Source organism: Pan troglodytes, chromosome 10 (genome assembly GCF_028858775.2).
Source record: "Pan troglodytes isolate AG18354 chromosome 10, NHGRI_mPanTro3-v2.0_pri, whole genome shotgun sequence".
In the NCBI taxonomy this organism is placed as follows: domain Eukaryota; kingdom Metazoa; phylum Chordata; class Mammalia; order Primates; family Hominidae; genus Pan; species Pan troglodytes.
Window position 1 is genome coordinate 83622456 of NC_072408.2, and position 15784 is coordinate 83638239.

A 15784-nucleotide genomic window follows, 5' to 3' on the forward strand; every position below is an offset into this window, starting at 1 on the left:
ATTTTATAGATTATAAGTTTATATATAATAGTAATTCATTTATCATTGCTTCTTTAGATTCCTTAACCTTAGGCACATCTCAACTTTTTATTTATCCATCTTCCATTCCTTGCCAATAGTGTTGCACTTTTCTACAATTTTGGAAAATCTTGGAAATCAGATCCAGGGATTATTAAAGCAACAGAAGAGCAAAAGAAAAAGGTAGCAAAATACCAACTAAGTCACTTGTATTTAACTGCCAGATTATCAGTATTTACAGCAGACATTAGAGGACAGAGGAATTAACTATCGTTTAGAATGTAAAGAAGTTTTAAGCTAAATTGAGATTATGTATCTTTTATTTGGTGCTCATCCTTGGTGCTCTTGTGATGCCTGTCCATAACACTTCCATGACATTTTATAATTTCATGTTTCTCTCCCTTACAAGACTGCTGTGATTGCTTTGAGGGGTGAATATGGTGTCTTAAACATCTCTGTAAATCTCCAGGAAATAATTTGCATTCAGTAGATGTTTGCTGAATGACTATGTAAACTAGAAGGTTAATAAATTGGTTGATAGTGCAGGTACACCATCCCAGTAGCTAAAATATTTGTATATACCATCCAGGGCATCCCTTTCTTATAATGCAGGTAATTAGAAAACCAATTTTATAATCTAACAATGTTGTGTATTTAGAGAACTGGACTAGAAGCATTTTAGATTATTTTAAGAGCTGTTTTATTTAGTCTCTAAAAACAAGACAAATTTTGATAAGTTATTCCAGTCCACAATTGACTAAGACAATGGCAGATTCTTATGGTCTAATCCCCTTTTTTCTGGGCAGCATAGAGATTGCTACCCTGTATTCTTCTTGCAATGAAATAGCAGTAAATAAAAGATTTTATTTCTCTTTTTGAACTCAAAACATCAGTAAATTAAAGATGAAAATCATGTTTGTTGATTCATAGTGGTGGCAAAAGAGTTGGTGAGCATTGTTCAGTTTTGAATTAAATATTATTTTTTTAATTCACAGACAATAGTTGAACTTGCAGAGACAGGAAGTCTGGACCTCAGTATATTCTGCAGTACCTGTTTGGTAGTATTTTCTTCTTTGTTCTTCCCTCCCTTCTCTTCCTCCTGACAGTGGCATAGCATAGCGGGTATGGGGTGTGGGGAAAAGGAATAATTACTTTCAATGAACACATTCCCTGCTTCTTGATATAAGAGGAAAGATGGTTAAAGGATGTCTGCTTCCCAAGGCGCTTATTCCTCGATGGTAGGCCTTGACTGTACTTTTGATTCAGAGGTGCCATTTATTTGTATTCATTCTCTTTCTCTTTTCTCGCTTAAAATGTTAATAAATTAAAAACTAAGTAATAAAGTATTTCAGATCAAAGATTCATAATGATTCCCTAATAGATTGTTTTCTTTACTACATTTTAAGAAAACTTATACTTGTATTTAAAAGCCACATGGGAAAATCCATTAGATAACTGTTAAGACAACATGGCCTCTAAACAAGTTCAATTTGAGTAGGTGTTTTTTTTTGTTTTGTTTTGTATCAGAATGTTTATGTAACTTTGAACACTGTTTTATCATAGATTTTTAAAGTGGTCATCCTCATCCAGGTCATAGGTAAAGATATATATGAAATTACTAGTATTTATTAATAGAGTCAGGTATAGCACTATTGAGATTGTTTATTATTATAGACATTAATTTTCTGTAGGATAATACTCTTACGTTTAAATTATTTTTCACTTAGTTTTTATAATTAGTATTTGTGAAAAGTATATATACTGCCACAGTGCTTAAATTATGTTTTTCTACATGGAAATTGAAATATTCCAAAGTCATACATAAAACTAAATGCTCTTTTATACTTATACACTGCAAGTGAGCTCATGTCTTAACATCTGATTAATAATAAAGTCATTGACTTCATTTAGGATTATGGAATGAATTTTTGAAACAGTTCTAATTCTGAAAATTCTTTATTACACTTAATATTCTTTGACCAGTTATGATTTTGAATATTCAAAATATATACAGCTTCATGTTTGGTAGCAACTTTAGGATACCGACCAGATTCTTTTATATATTCCGGCATTCTGAAAACAGTTTTTGTTTCTGTGCTTTACAATGGGTAATTTACAAAATTGATATTCTTTTTCTTAATATTTAGAATGTTTTAATACACTGCTGTTCTGTGGAAATATACTGTTCCACAAAGTATGCAGTGCTGATGTACTTGCCATATGGCAAACAAATTATATAGTCATTCAATACAGATAGCAGTTTCATTGTCAAATACATATTTGATGGCAAGAATAAGACTAATTTTGTCATCATAGCATAAATGTTTTATTATATATTATTTATAAGCCACATACTTCTTGTTGTAAAGAAGATTTCCTATTATAAAATCTTGCAGATCAGCAGAGGTAGTTGTCATTATATGGGTATGCTTCACTTTGGTAAGTAGACAAGTCCCTAAGGCTTGTAGATCAGAGCTTTCTTAAAAACGAATTACTTTGTTGATTGCACCCCTGCACTCCAGCCTGGGCCACAGAGTGAAACCCTGTCTCAAAAAAAGAAAAAAGAAAAAAAAAGGATTACTTTGTAAGTGATCCAAGGAACCTTGAGACCAAGTCACGCCTTAACCAGTTAGTCTGTTTTTCAGATTTTTGACAGTGTTTGCAGCTGAGGGTTGGAAGTGGGGATAGAAGTTGTTTGAATATCCTGCTGCCTTCTCCTAAGTAGATTTAGTCTAACAACTGTGGTGAAGAATAACTTACCCTTTTCTTTATTCCACAGATAATTTTGGTAGATGTAAGAACTGTGTATTCACTGTGCCTTTTCCTTGGTACCTCAAAATAGTGTGTAACCTTATGCAAACTAATGGAGAAATGGCAGTGCTTTTGTTGAAACGCTGAAGTATATTTATAATTTTTTTTCTGGCAAGAGTTAATAACTGCAGCTCTTTTATCATATATCTAGCATTAGGACTGCCAGCCCTTTGAAGATCACCAATGAGTTCTTGTATTCACTTGGCTGATTTAGAGTAATGTAGGTTTTAAAAACCATTTCAAAATGCTTGAAAAACAGACATCATAAGCATGAATTCTTTATTGCCTGTCAATAGCTGAATAATGAATTATATGGGGTTTTTTTTTGCAAGAAATAGTGACTTCTTAAGCATGTTCTGCATTCTTAGATATGGTCATTTCAGCAGGAGAAATGCTGTACCTTAATCTGAGATCTCAGAAGGCACTTTACTGAAGAGAAATAGATGTGTACATATGGGTTTTTGCTGGATTTGTTAATTTGGGGAAGACAAATATTTTATTGATGATTTTGAATTTTAAGAGCTTTTTAAATTCACTTTTAGCCTGACCTTCCTAGTAAGGAATAATTTTATTTTATTGAAAAACACCAATATCATGACCATTAATCATAATGGAACATCATTTAGAAGACTGGAGATTGATATGTTTTTATTACTCAGAAATTTGAGGGATGTGAATTAAACATAGCATCATTCATCAAATCAAATTGCTAATTCTTAGCTTTTGTAAATTGATGGTTCAGTTCCATTCTTAAGAGCATATTTTCTAGAGTAGCCTCATTCTTTTATTCTTTGTTTTTGCAGTTGAAATTTTATTAAACAATAGTGACTTTTGGTTTCATTCATTTGGAAACCTTGATATAATCTTGTTTTAAAAATATAGTTTTATTTTTTTGTAATTATATTTTGAGAAAATAAATATTCAGCTTTTCTCTCTTAGTACAATGCCTTTCATAATCCTTTAACATGCCTATTAACAGATACGAAAACCGGTGAGGTCCAAACATTGTGGTGTGTGCAACCGCTGTATAGCAAAATTTGATCATCATTGCCCATGGGTGGGTAACTGTGTAGGTAAGTTGTATTAGTAATTTCTTCTGTATCATTCATTTAAGTTACTTTAGGTAATGAATAAAGTAATATTAAAGTAGGCAATAGAAAGTTTATTACTCCACGCTTCATTTTCTCAGTTATCTTCTGGTTGACAACACAGCAACTCAGTTGAGAGAGGGAGGGAAAAAAATTACAAAATTAGTGGCTGATACCTTTTCTCTGTCAGTTCTATCTGGTGCCTACTCTTGATAAGGAGGCAAAATTTTTTTTTTCTAGTTAAACTAGAGAGATGAAGGCGGTAATATTTGAAATGATATTATGTGCAGAGGCAGAGAGGAATGACAGATAAGAACAGTACACACATCAGTGTTCAAGAATGGTATAAGTCTAAGGAGAGAAACTACATGGTTTGAGACATGCCCCGGAGATTTTATGAGGTGACAGGAAACATTACAAAGATTGTGTACCTCTGTTGAAGAGAAACCTTTGGATTGTAAAGTTTATAAAAGTAGAGATAAAATAGGGCTATTTTAAACCTCACAAAGAATAGGATTAGAGGTCAGAATTGTGATTTATTTAGTTCTTTGGGACTTGAACACCATTGTCATCATTATATCTTTGTGTGTAATTGTAAGCATTCTTATTTAAGATTTTTATTAAAACATTTTTCCTGAAAACCACTTTATAAAATAATGAATGTATGTGTGATTATCATCAAAATTGTAGCACACCTTTCATGGCATACCCCTCAAAGGTGCATTACCCGTTGTTTTTTTCTTAGCTGAAAAACCTTGCTTCTGTGTCGTTCTTCAGGTGCAGGCAACCATAGATATTTTATGGGCTACCTATTCTTCTTGCTTTTTATGATCTGCTGGATGATTTACGGTTGTATATCTTGTGAGTACAATTAGTTTTCGGTCTTTTTAAAACAAATTTCTGCATACTTAGATTATACTTACCACACTAACAAATTACTATAATGACAAAGGTCGTTTAACTAAAATTATGGTTTGGACACCTTATGAAGCACAAAAGGGAAAAAAGATACAGCTCTATCAATTATGTCCAATATACAGTGTAAGCAAACAGTTAGCAGTTAACCACCTTTTAATACTTGTGTCCTCTGAAAAACATATTGGTTTAATAGGCTTTGAGAAGCTTCTGGGTGAAATACATCAACATTTTCCACATCATGTGCTTGCTTTACTATAGTAGCTTATAGATTAAGTGATTGTCTTAGTTCTGTTTCTTACCAAGCGGTTGGGAAAATATACTTAAAATTAAATTTGCAGAGAATTTGAAATATTTTGAAAAGTAAGGTATAATTATTGCCTATTAGAGAATATTAGTAAATATCAGAAGTTACCTTTTTAAGAATAAGTTGTTATTCCATCATGTGGGTTTTATACCTTAAAGGAAATGATAGATTTTTGTTGCATTGAGAATGCAATCTGGAAAGAGTTTAAGTGGATACATGACTTAGGTTGCCTCAGGGCTTGGTGGTGCTTGGCATAAAGATGTATTAGATCCTCGTTTAAATACAAGTCTTGGAAGGATGATTTTCTAGTCTTCCTGCCCCACAGATAGTAAAAATAATCAGTGTTATTGCCCTAATGAACCAAAGGAGGTTACCACCTCAGTTAAAGATTAATGGGAAGATTTGGTCAAAGAACTTGACCTAATTTCTGGCCCAGCACACCTGAGGAGAATACTTTCTTGCCAACAACAGCAGTATTTTATAGCAACTCTCCTACAGCAGGAGATTTTGTATTAGGAAAGGCCTACCTTGGCTGGGCATGGTGGCTCATTGCCTATAATCCCAAAACTTTGGGAGGCAGAGGCAGGTGGGCCAGTTGAGGCCAGGAGTTTGAGACCAGCCTGGGCAACGTAGGAAGAGAGACCCCATCTCTACAAAAAATACAAAAATTAGCCCGGTGTGGTAGCGCATGCCTGTAGTCCCAGCTACTCAGGTGGCTGAGGTGGGAGGATTGCTTGGGTCCAGGAGGTCGAGGTTGCAGTGAGCCTTGATTGAGCCACTGCACTCCAGCCTGGGTGACAGAGCGAGACCTTGTCTGGAAAAAAAAGCCCATGTCACCATCCTATTATGTTATATGCCCTCTTTCAAAAAAAATCTCTTTCATATATCCTCTCATCTTTGTGTAAAGAAAATGTTTTTCTAAGTATTATGTGATGCAATACCAATCAAATAAAATTGTTAATTCTGAAGATACAGTGATTTTTTTTTTAAGATTGGCTGCTCCTTTTCCATTTCTGTGTTTTTTCACTGAGATATAATAGGGTTATTTAAGAGTATAAAGACATTTGCTATTGAATGTCATCAGTTAAATCTAGACTGTTTGACTATGTTTTCTAAATGGTGCCAGCACAAATGCCTATATGAGGTGCTTGGATGATTATTGAGTAAATACGAGTACTTCTATTCTGGCTTTAGACTGGGGACTCCACTGTGAGACCACTTATACCAAGGATGGATTTTGGACATACATTACTCAGATTGCCACGTGTTCACCTTGGATGTTTTGGATGTTCCTGAACAGTGTTTTCCACTTCATGTGGGTGGCTGTATTACTCATGTGTCAGATGTACCAGGTATGTGCAAAGGCATTCTTTGTAGTGCACTAAGTGAAAACTCTTCCATCCTTGCATAAAAGATAATAATATATTCTCTTCCTAACCACTCCTGCTCTTCAAATATTCATTTTATTTTTCAATTTAGTTTTCCTTTCTACCTCACTCTTTTGCCCCTTCCTCTTCTCATATTGTGAACTTTTGAATTTTAGTACTTATGTCAACAGAAATTTTAATCTGTTATTCCTGACTTAAATACATCCAGTTGAGTATGTGTGAGCTCAGATTGATGATGACATTAATTTTGTGTTTTTAATGGTATTTTTATTCACAAATACTAATATTTATTCAAAAGCCTTTTTTTAATTTTTAAAAGCTCATTCTCAGAGAGGCTGATAGGGAGGTTGTCTGTGCATGAATAGCGCCTGTCCATGCACAGTGTCAAGTAACCTGTCTTTAAATATTTTTCACATTTAACTGGCTACTTTTCACAGTCAAATGATACCACGTAAACTAGTTCTGATGATCTCCTGATGGAAAACCAAAAACAGACTTGTTTTTATCTTTATCCTAGTTTTCTTCAAATTAATTTTTTTACATTAAGTATTTAGAAAGAATAATGGTTTGCAGCCTGGCATGGTGGCTCACACCTGTAATCCCAGCACTTGGAAGCCGAGGTGGGTGGATCACGAGCCCAGGAGTTTGAGATCAGCCTGGGCAACATGGTGAAACCCTATCTCTACAAAAAAAAAAAAAAACCCAACAAAAAAAAGAAAATTAGCCGGGCATGGTGCATGCGCCTGTAATCCCAGCTGCTGGTGGGGTGGGGGTTTTGGGGTGGGGGGAGGTGGCGGGGGTGGAATCACTTGAGCCCACCCAAGAGGGAGCTGAGAATTCGCCATTGCATTTTAGCCTGGGTGACAGGGCAAGGTCCTGTCTCAAAAAAAAAAAAAAAAAAACAAGAATAATGGTTTGCTTTTTCTTTCCTCTTAGATATCATGTTTAGGTATTACTACAAATGAAAGAATGAATGCCAGGAGATACAAGCACTTTAAAGTCACAACAACGTCTATTGAAAGCCCATTCAAGTATGTACATATTTATAAATTTAATATTTTACCTGGTCATAAAAATTTTCTTACTAACCAGACTCTTTTACTTAGTGATATGTAAAATAGCTTTTAAACCTTTTTAAGATTTCTGTAGAAATAGCATCAGTTCACCATAATAACAACAAAACAGAATTCATCACATTAACTGTATATAATAAAGTTGTGATATCTCCTTATATTTTTTTCTTTTTAATTTTAAATTTGTATTCAGTCTGGTGCTTAGAAATAGTAGGGTCCTAAGTATATGAAATATTTAAAACTTTGAGTTTTACTGAAGTTATTACCAACTCTTCAGCTTTTGTGGTGCTGTCAATTATGGCATACTTCTGGAAAGCAAGCAGACCTTTAAATAAAAACAGAGTTAGTTGGGTAGTTTTGAGAATTCTCCCATAGGTACAAAAATTATATAAGGCACAAAACTGACTGCTTTTCTTTTCTTTTTTTTAGACAGAGTCTTGCTCTGTCACCCAGGCCGGAGTGCAGTGGCATGATCTCGGCTCACTGCTACCTCCACCTCCTGGGTTTAAGCACTTCTCTGCCTCAGCCTCCTGAGTAGCTGGGATTACAGGCATGCACCACGCCCAGCTAGTTTTTGTATTTTTAGTAGAGATGGGGTTTCACCATCTTGGCCAGGCTGGTCCTGAACTCCTGACCTCATGATCCACCCGCCTCGGCCTCCCAAAGTGCTAGGATTACTTACCGACGTGAACCACTGGTGCGCACCCGGCCAAAACTGACTGCTTTTCTAAAGGTGTTACTGGAGTACTAAAATTTCATGAACTTATCCTTGACGTTTCTTTTTTAAGTTGTCATCCTTAGGTTCACTGCCAGATTCATGCTATTTATAATTATTTTGTCTTTTACTTTTTTTTCTGTTTTAGAGATAGTTTGTCTCCTGCCAAAGAGCCACTAATTAAAGGTTTTTATCAAAAATTGCATATGGAGCCAGGCATGTTGGTGCATGTCTGTAGTCCTAGCTACTTGGGAGGCTGAGGTGAGAGGATTGCTTGAGCCCAGAGTTCGAGGCCAGGCCGGGCAACATAGTTAAGACCTCATCTCTAAAAATAAAAATAAAAATGCATATAACACAGAAAGTATATGCACATTTGAATAAATTTAAAATATAATTGTGTAAGTCTTTAAATTGGCAAAAGAAAAAATCATTGTTGGCAGAGCAGTGGAGAAACATGAAGGCATATATATTTTATAGAGTTATGAATTGGTTCCTTCTTGCAAGTAACCTGAGTTTTTAAGTTTAGAAAAAAATATATTTAACACGAAAATTATATTGAATTCATGTATTAAATCATTTGTACTGACTGACGTGTTTTCTTTTTGGGGTGCCGTTTTTAGCCATGGATGTGTAAGGAATATTATAGACTTCTTTGAATTTCGATGCTGTGGCCTCTTTCGTCCTGTTATCGTGGACTGGACCAGGCAGTATACAATAGAATATGACCAAATATCAGGATCTGGGTACCAGCTGGTGTAGCGACATCTTTATCCTATGAAGCATATTGCTGAGTGGTGCCTGAAAATTGTGTCTGTCCGTGTCTCTCTCACACTCGAATCCACATCCTTTGAACAAGAGCATGCTATGTGTAGGGCTAATGGTGAATTTTACAGTCTTTTTTTCAACACTTTTATTAACAAAAGTAAACATGGACAGAACACACTGCCATTTCTGGGAAGAGTAAAGATGATAAAAAATAATTTTAATGGTTCTTAATGTGGAAATTCACAACATACTCAACTTTTGGGTTTTGTTCTCACAGTATTTTTCACAAAAAAAGGGTAAACTTATTCTATTGACAGACATGGTGTACTGATCAGAAATGTTCAGTTTTAACTAAAACTAAATTTGTTATTTGGCTAAATGTTATGATGCAGTCTAGTACGAGTATTGCATCTAATTCCAGGAGCATTGTTTTAAGTTGATTGACTAGTTATTATGTACATTTTAGAATGTACACATAAATACTGTGATGAAAATCATGTGGTTGGGATCTACTGTGATGTTGTCTTCAAAGGCAGGAGAAAATAATGTTCACAATAAAATGTGCTAACAATGTTTTGTTTCTATCAGCTGTTGCAATGCTGATATATTTCTAGTTCAGTGAAATAATTTGTAGTAACCTTACTCTGAGGTTTTACGGTCTGATAATGAAGCACTTGCATGAGTATAGTAAGTCATGTTTTTTTGTTCAAATTTAAAAGCCCTGCTAATTGCATGACACGCCACATAGAATGTATACTAGCAGATACTATCCAGTGAAGCATAAATTAGAATTTAATTTGATGTTCAAAAACAGTTCCATTTTTAAGGGTTAAGGTGGTATTTTCAAGAAAAGGCAGAACAAATAATGCAAAATTCTCAGTAATAGTGATACATGGATATAATTCTTTTTAAATTCTCAGCTGCAAAATAATTGTAGACAAAATAATGGCATTTAACTAAAGATGGAGCATGATCTGTGTACATAGCACATGTGAATACAAGAAAAGCTGACAGTATATTCTGGTTTCAATAAAATGACCTATCAGAAAGTAGAATTTCATCCCCAAGAGTATTTCAGTTTATCCAATATTGAGTAAGTTCTGAAACAGTTTTAGAAAAGATTTTCTTTTTGTTAAATGTGATGCACTGATCAATTTTTGTCACAGCATTTTCATACCTTCATGGTGGACTACTAGTCACTGCTTCCATAAATATTGTTTACAGGGTAAGATTTGGTTTATTCATCTTAAGTGCTGTAGCAAACTGTGGTTCGAGCAACCTGTGGGAAATCTGTGAGAGGGAATGGGGTGGGAGATGTGGGGGAATGGTGGTCAGACTGATGACAGATCCTAGACCAATGTAAAGAATGTGTATCTGTATATAAATAATTTATCAAATAGTTTTCTCTTTGTGTCTGTATGTGTTAGTGTTTTTAAAGCTGCTCATTTCATTTTGTCCAACCAAAAAGAAAAGGGAGATAACTAATGAGCTTCTAGTGATGTTCAAAATTGCTGTTAATAGGCATTATACCCTGCAAGTTCACTGCATGTCTGATGCTTGGTAAAACTAGTCTTCCCTGTAAAATGCAGATTACAGGTATTAAAGCAATCTAGTGGTATACCCGCCCCTTGCCTTAGTAAGAGGAGCAGTGAAATGTATATAGTTGATGTTCAGTATTTCCAAGTACCATTTTTATATAGTAGCTTATTTGACCATAAGTCACACATCAAAAAAAGATTACCCTTAGTGTATGTGTTTTAATATTAGAAAATTGGCATATGTACTTTATTTTTGAAAAGGGAAGAGATGGGTGTGGGGTGGCAATAGCATTGTGCCATTTTGTCATAGAATGTAAAAATTGGTTAACTTTACAAATGTCAGCTAGTTTTGACTACTAATTGGGGGAAATTTTAGATAATTTTTAAATTCAAAGTTATTTATAAAATGCTAGAATTTGTTTTAATTTTTTGTATTTTGAGCCACTTCACATGAAGACTCAGTTGCATTTTTATCGAATACATTTTTATCAACAGTTAAAGACTATGGTGGTTTTTTCAGAGTTTGGCTAAGAATGTTGTTACCATCTTCTTTGTTTGTGGTACAATATTTTCAGTGCAAAAGAGATGTCATTCAGTTAAAAAGACAAACCTCTAGATGTGTAATTACATGGAAAATACTAGCAATGTGAATGCTTTTGTAGTAACCATCTTGTAGTACCTGTGAAATCTATAACTCAGAAATGGTCAGATGGTCAGGAGCCAGCTATGCAGCAGTATACCATCTGTTTAATTATTTTGTAGGTCCTGTGTGTGGAACCAACTATAAACCCAGTTCTAAAGTTGTGTATGATGGTGAACCTTTGGGAATAGTTCTTATCAACTTAATTGGATACTTTTAGCAAATAGGAACTTAATTCTCAGCACTGAACATGAATTACTTCTTTGGAGTTTTTTTCATTCATATTTTTGTTGTTTCCAGGAATTTATTTGATATTAATGGGCGTAAAACAGCATCATTGTACTTAAGCTATGGATGTTTTTATTTTATATTTTCTTTATTTATAACTGTGCCAAGTATTATTTTGCTACTTACCGTGTTATTCTGTGGAAAGAAAAACCTGTAAAGTGTTTAATAAATTAGCCCTCCTTACATAAATTAAATGTCAAAATTTTGTAAAATATTAATCAGAATAAATACTGACTCTTAAGTGTGTGCTTATGATTTAACTCAATTTACTTCAGGAAATTGATGAAATGTGATAGTGGTACCTATGATATGAAAAGATTATACATTTATATCCTGGTTAACTAGGAGTCAAGTGGCATAAGACTGTAGGAATTTGGAAACATAAAAGATGGTGTTAGTATTCTAAAAAAAAAAAAAATTTCCAATCCTGTGTGTATGCATGTGTGTGTGTGTGTGTAATTTTTTTTAAATAAAGATAATAAATTTTTTAAGAATTTTTGAATTCCATGTAGTTAATTAGGATCCTCAGGGACTGTATGAATCTCCAAGTTTTAAATATGTCTAAAGATACTAAAGAAAAATATTGCAAAATGTACTATATAAAGAAAAATACTGCAGAATGAAACCTACCAAACGTTGATCTCAGTTACTTGAGAAGATATGCGTGGCAGAGAGAACTTCTTTATTTGGGACTTTAAAAGGCAAAAATTATTAAGGAACTGTTTCCTGTTGTTCCAGTGGTTGTTAATGGTTTGAGAACCCAGTGGTATTAAACAGGAATATTTTCAAATTGGACTAATACTCTATCCATAATTTTAGTCTGGAGTTCAAGTAACAATATCTTGAACAACTGTATAAAGTAAAGCCACTAGTTTTCATTCCACCCAAGTATTTTCCTCCTCATTGTCTACTTTTTATCTTTCCTAGTCCTTGCTAGATTGATATATCATACCTGATATGGATGTCTGAGTCTAGGAGTTTTTAGACATAATTGGAAACAAGTGGTATATACCAGGACAGAAAATCTTAACATCTTGTCAGAAAGTAAAGTGCTTGTTATCAGAGTTTTCTATTAAATATATTTATGTGACTTAAAATAGAAAAAGTAGATTGAGCATTCAGAATATTCTTTGGTCTGTGTCAGCTAAGTCAGAAACTCAAGGAAACCAGGTATGCCTCTTAGAAAACTCTTGCCTTTGAATTGGATATGAATGTTTTACCCAGGTAAATTTTTGCTAAAACTGTCACTCATTTACTAGGACTGACAAATATTTTTAATAGATGGCAATGTTTTTAGATTGTTTCCATTCAAAGCATCAGAAAGTCCCATTGTTGCTGCTGCTGCTGCTTGGATCTCTAGGTTTACAGTTTTCATCCAAATTTGGAAGATTTTCAGTTACTCTTTCTTCAATTATTTTTCCTCCCCTCCTTTCAGGAAACTCCCATTTCACATGTGTTAGGCCACTTGAGATTGTCTTCCAACTCATTGATCAATCCTCCGTTGGCTTTTAAGATTCTTTTTCCCAGTGTTTGTTTTAGATAGTTTGTCTTTAAGTTGACTATTTTTGTGTTTTTTTTTTTTGCAATGTGTAGTCAATATCATTCAGTTTATTTTCATCTCATTTTGTTTTCACCTACAATGTTTGATTTGGACCTTTTAAAGTATCTTCAATATCTTAACTTTTTGAAAACATGTAGTTCTAATAACTGTTTTAATGTCCTTACCTGCTAACATTTACATTTGTCAGTTCTGAGTTAGTTTTGATATTTTTTTCCTCATTCTTGCATGCCTGGTAATTTTTTATTGGATGCCAAACACTATGAATTGGGTGCCTGATATTTTTGTGTTTCTATAAACTCTTGAGCTTTATTCAGGATGCAGTTAAGTTACTTGGAAACTTTGATCCTTTGAGGTCTTGCTTTTAAGATTTGTTAGGCAAGACCAAAGCATTGCTCTTACTGAGGTAAGAGCCTTCTCTGTACTCTATCCAAAACCGCAAGGAGTCATGTTTCCCAGTCTTGGTGGTGGAACAGGCACTATTCCTATTCCATGTGCGCACCAGACACTGTTTGCTCCACGTCTTTTGGATGGCTCTTTCCCTGGCCTTAGTCACCTAACATGCATGTTCTATCAGAATTCAGCTGAAGACGTGCATGGTGGGGTGGTGGTCTGTATAATCCTAAAGTTTGCTCTCTCTAATCCTCTCCAGTCCTGCAAACTCTAGCCACCTGGATCTCCCTGGACTCTTAGCTCTGTCTTAACTTATGGTGGCTTCTAGCTCTACCTGTGTTCTTCTTCTTTGTACTACAGCCTAGAAGCTCAAAGCAGTAAGCTTTGGTAGTTGCTAAGACTGATCTCATTTTTTCCCCCATAAATTGCCTTTGTTGCCTATAATGTGCAGTGTCTTGAACATTTTTTCATGTAATTTGTCTTGTTTACAGTAAGACAATAAATCTGGTCCCTGTTACTACATTTTGGCTATAAGTAAGTGGAAGTCTGAATTAAAATTTTAAAAATTTTGTTTAATTTCTAATACAAAATAATATTGATAGAGACAACTGTCATAAGCAAAAGCTCTTTGGAGTCCTCAATAATTTAAGAATATTAAGGGGTCCTGAGATCAAACTGTTTGGAAACCACAGGTTCAGAACATTTCCCAAGATGTTAATGGTTCCATGGACAACTAATTCAGTGTAAGGCTCTCAAAATTAAAAGACTTCAACCATAGGCTCTCAAGGCCTTCAGTTGCTAGTGTGCAGTGTCAGCATACAGGTCTGTCTCATTTCTGTAACAAACACTCCCTAAACTTACTTGATTGACAAGACTTTTTTGGCACTAGAGTTGCCAGCAGTCCTCCTTAAATATACCAAACCAATATAAGGGGGGTAGTTTTTAAAGTATGTGTTTTGTGACATGCAGCACTTTAATACTGCATTCGGATTACTTTGGGGTTACTGACTTACATCCAAATGACCAAGTGATTCCTCCCAAGTCTGGCCCAAAGCCAATTTCCTTTTTCTACTCCTGGAACCACTGGAAACTAATCTCACAGTGTTGGAGTAGCTATTTTGCCATGGCTCTCAATCAAGAATGATTTAAAATATGAATGGATATCTTGTTTTATTTTACCAGACAGAAATCTCAAATTACCAGTCACCTGGAAACTTCATTTACATTGTTTTTCCTCTTGAATATCTACTAGCAACTCCAGTAGAGTTTGGGAAACATGGTAGGAATGCTAACAAACTACCCCAAACTTTGGTGGTCTAAAATATTTTTGTTCGTAGATCTGCAATTTGGTCAGGGCGTAACAGGAATAGCTCACTTTGCTCCACCTGGGATCAGCTGGGATGGCTGAAAGACCAGAGACTAGAATAATCTGAAGGCTGCCTCACTCACATGCCTGATGGTTGATACTGGCTGTTGAATGAGCTCTCAGCTGAGGCCTTAGCTGTAATGCCTACATGTGGTTTCCTCATGTAGTCAGGGCTTCCTCAGAACATGGTGGCTGAATTCCAAGAGTAAGCATCCTAAGAGGAAGAGGTGGGCAAAAGCTGTATTGTCTTTTCTAACCTAGCCTTATCCAAAATAAATACTAAGAATGAGTCACTAAGGTGGGCCTTTATTCAAAGAGAGGGGAATTAGACTATCATTTGATGGGAAGGTCAAAGAATTTGTGGACATGTTCTACCACATACAGAATCAGAAGTTATTCCATAACTCCTCTCCTTCAGCCTCTTTGATTGCCAATTATTTCCTAGACTGCTTAACTACCTCTCCTGCCCCACCATGATGGAACTGGTATGCCTCATAAAACACCTGAAGTTGCTCAAGGCTATGATGTGAAATAAGCACCCAGTACACCCTCCACCAACTTCCTCCCACTTTGTTTCTGCTTATTTTTTTTGATGTCGTACATACCATATCCCCTTTAGCTTTTTCAAAATAAGCAATGTATTGGCCAGGCGTGGTAGCGCATGCCTGTAATCCCAGCACTTTGGGAGGCCGAGGTGGTTGAGTCACTTGAGGCCAAGAGTTCAAGACCAGCCTGGACAACATGGTGAAACCCCATCTCTACTAAAAAAAAAAAAAAAAAAAAAGTTAGTTAGCTGGGTGCAGTAGCATGCCTGTAGTTCCTGCTGCTTAGGAGACTGAAGCACAAGAATCGCTGGAACCCAGGAAGTGGAGGTTGCAGTGAGCTGAGATCGCACCATTGCACTCCAACCTGGGCAAGAGA

The 15784-nt window shown here is 35.1% G+C and overlaps 1 protein-coding gene across 10 annotated transcripts in view; it reads left to right on the forward strand.

The window, feature by feature from the left end:
* ZDHHC17 (zinc finger DHHC-type palmitoyltransferase 17) overlaps window positions 1-11787 on the forward strand; it is a 296534-nt gene extending 284747 nt beyond the window's left edge. For 9 of the 10 annotated variants that reach the window (XM_063785936.1, XM_063785935.1, XM_063785937.1 and 6 more), the window contains 7 exons: window positions 77-201; window positions 1014-1076; window positions 3809-3902; window positions 4695-4778; window positions 6334-6491; window positions 7464-7558; window positions 8936-11787. In XM_063785936.1, the coding sequence (XP_063642006.1) occupies window positions 77-201; window positions 1014-1076; window positions 3809-3902; window positions 4695-4778; window positions 6334-6491; window positions 7464-7558; window positions 8936-9074 (758 nt within the window). In that variant the 3' untranslated portion in view covers window positions 9075-11787. The remainder of the gene's footprint in view (window positions 1-76; window positions 202-1013; window positions 1077-3808; window positions 3903-4694; window positions 4779-6333; window positions 6492-7463; window positions 7559-8935) is intronic. The other variant, XM_016923892.3, reaches the window with a different exon arrangement.
* The last annotated feature ends 3997 nt before the right edge of the window (window positions 11788-15784 follow it).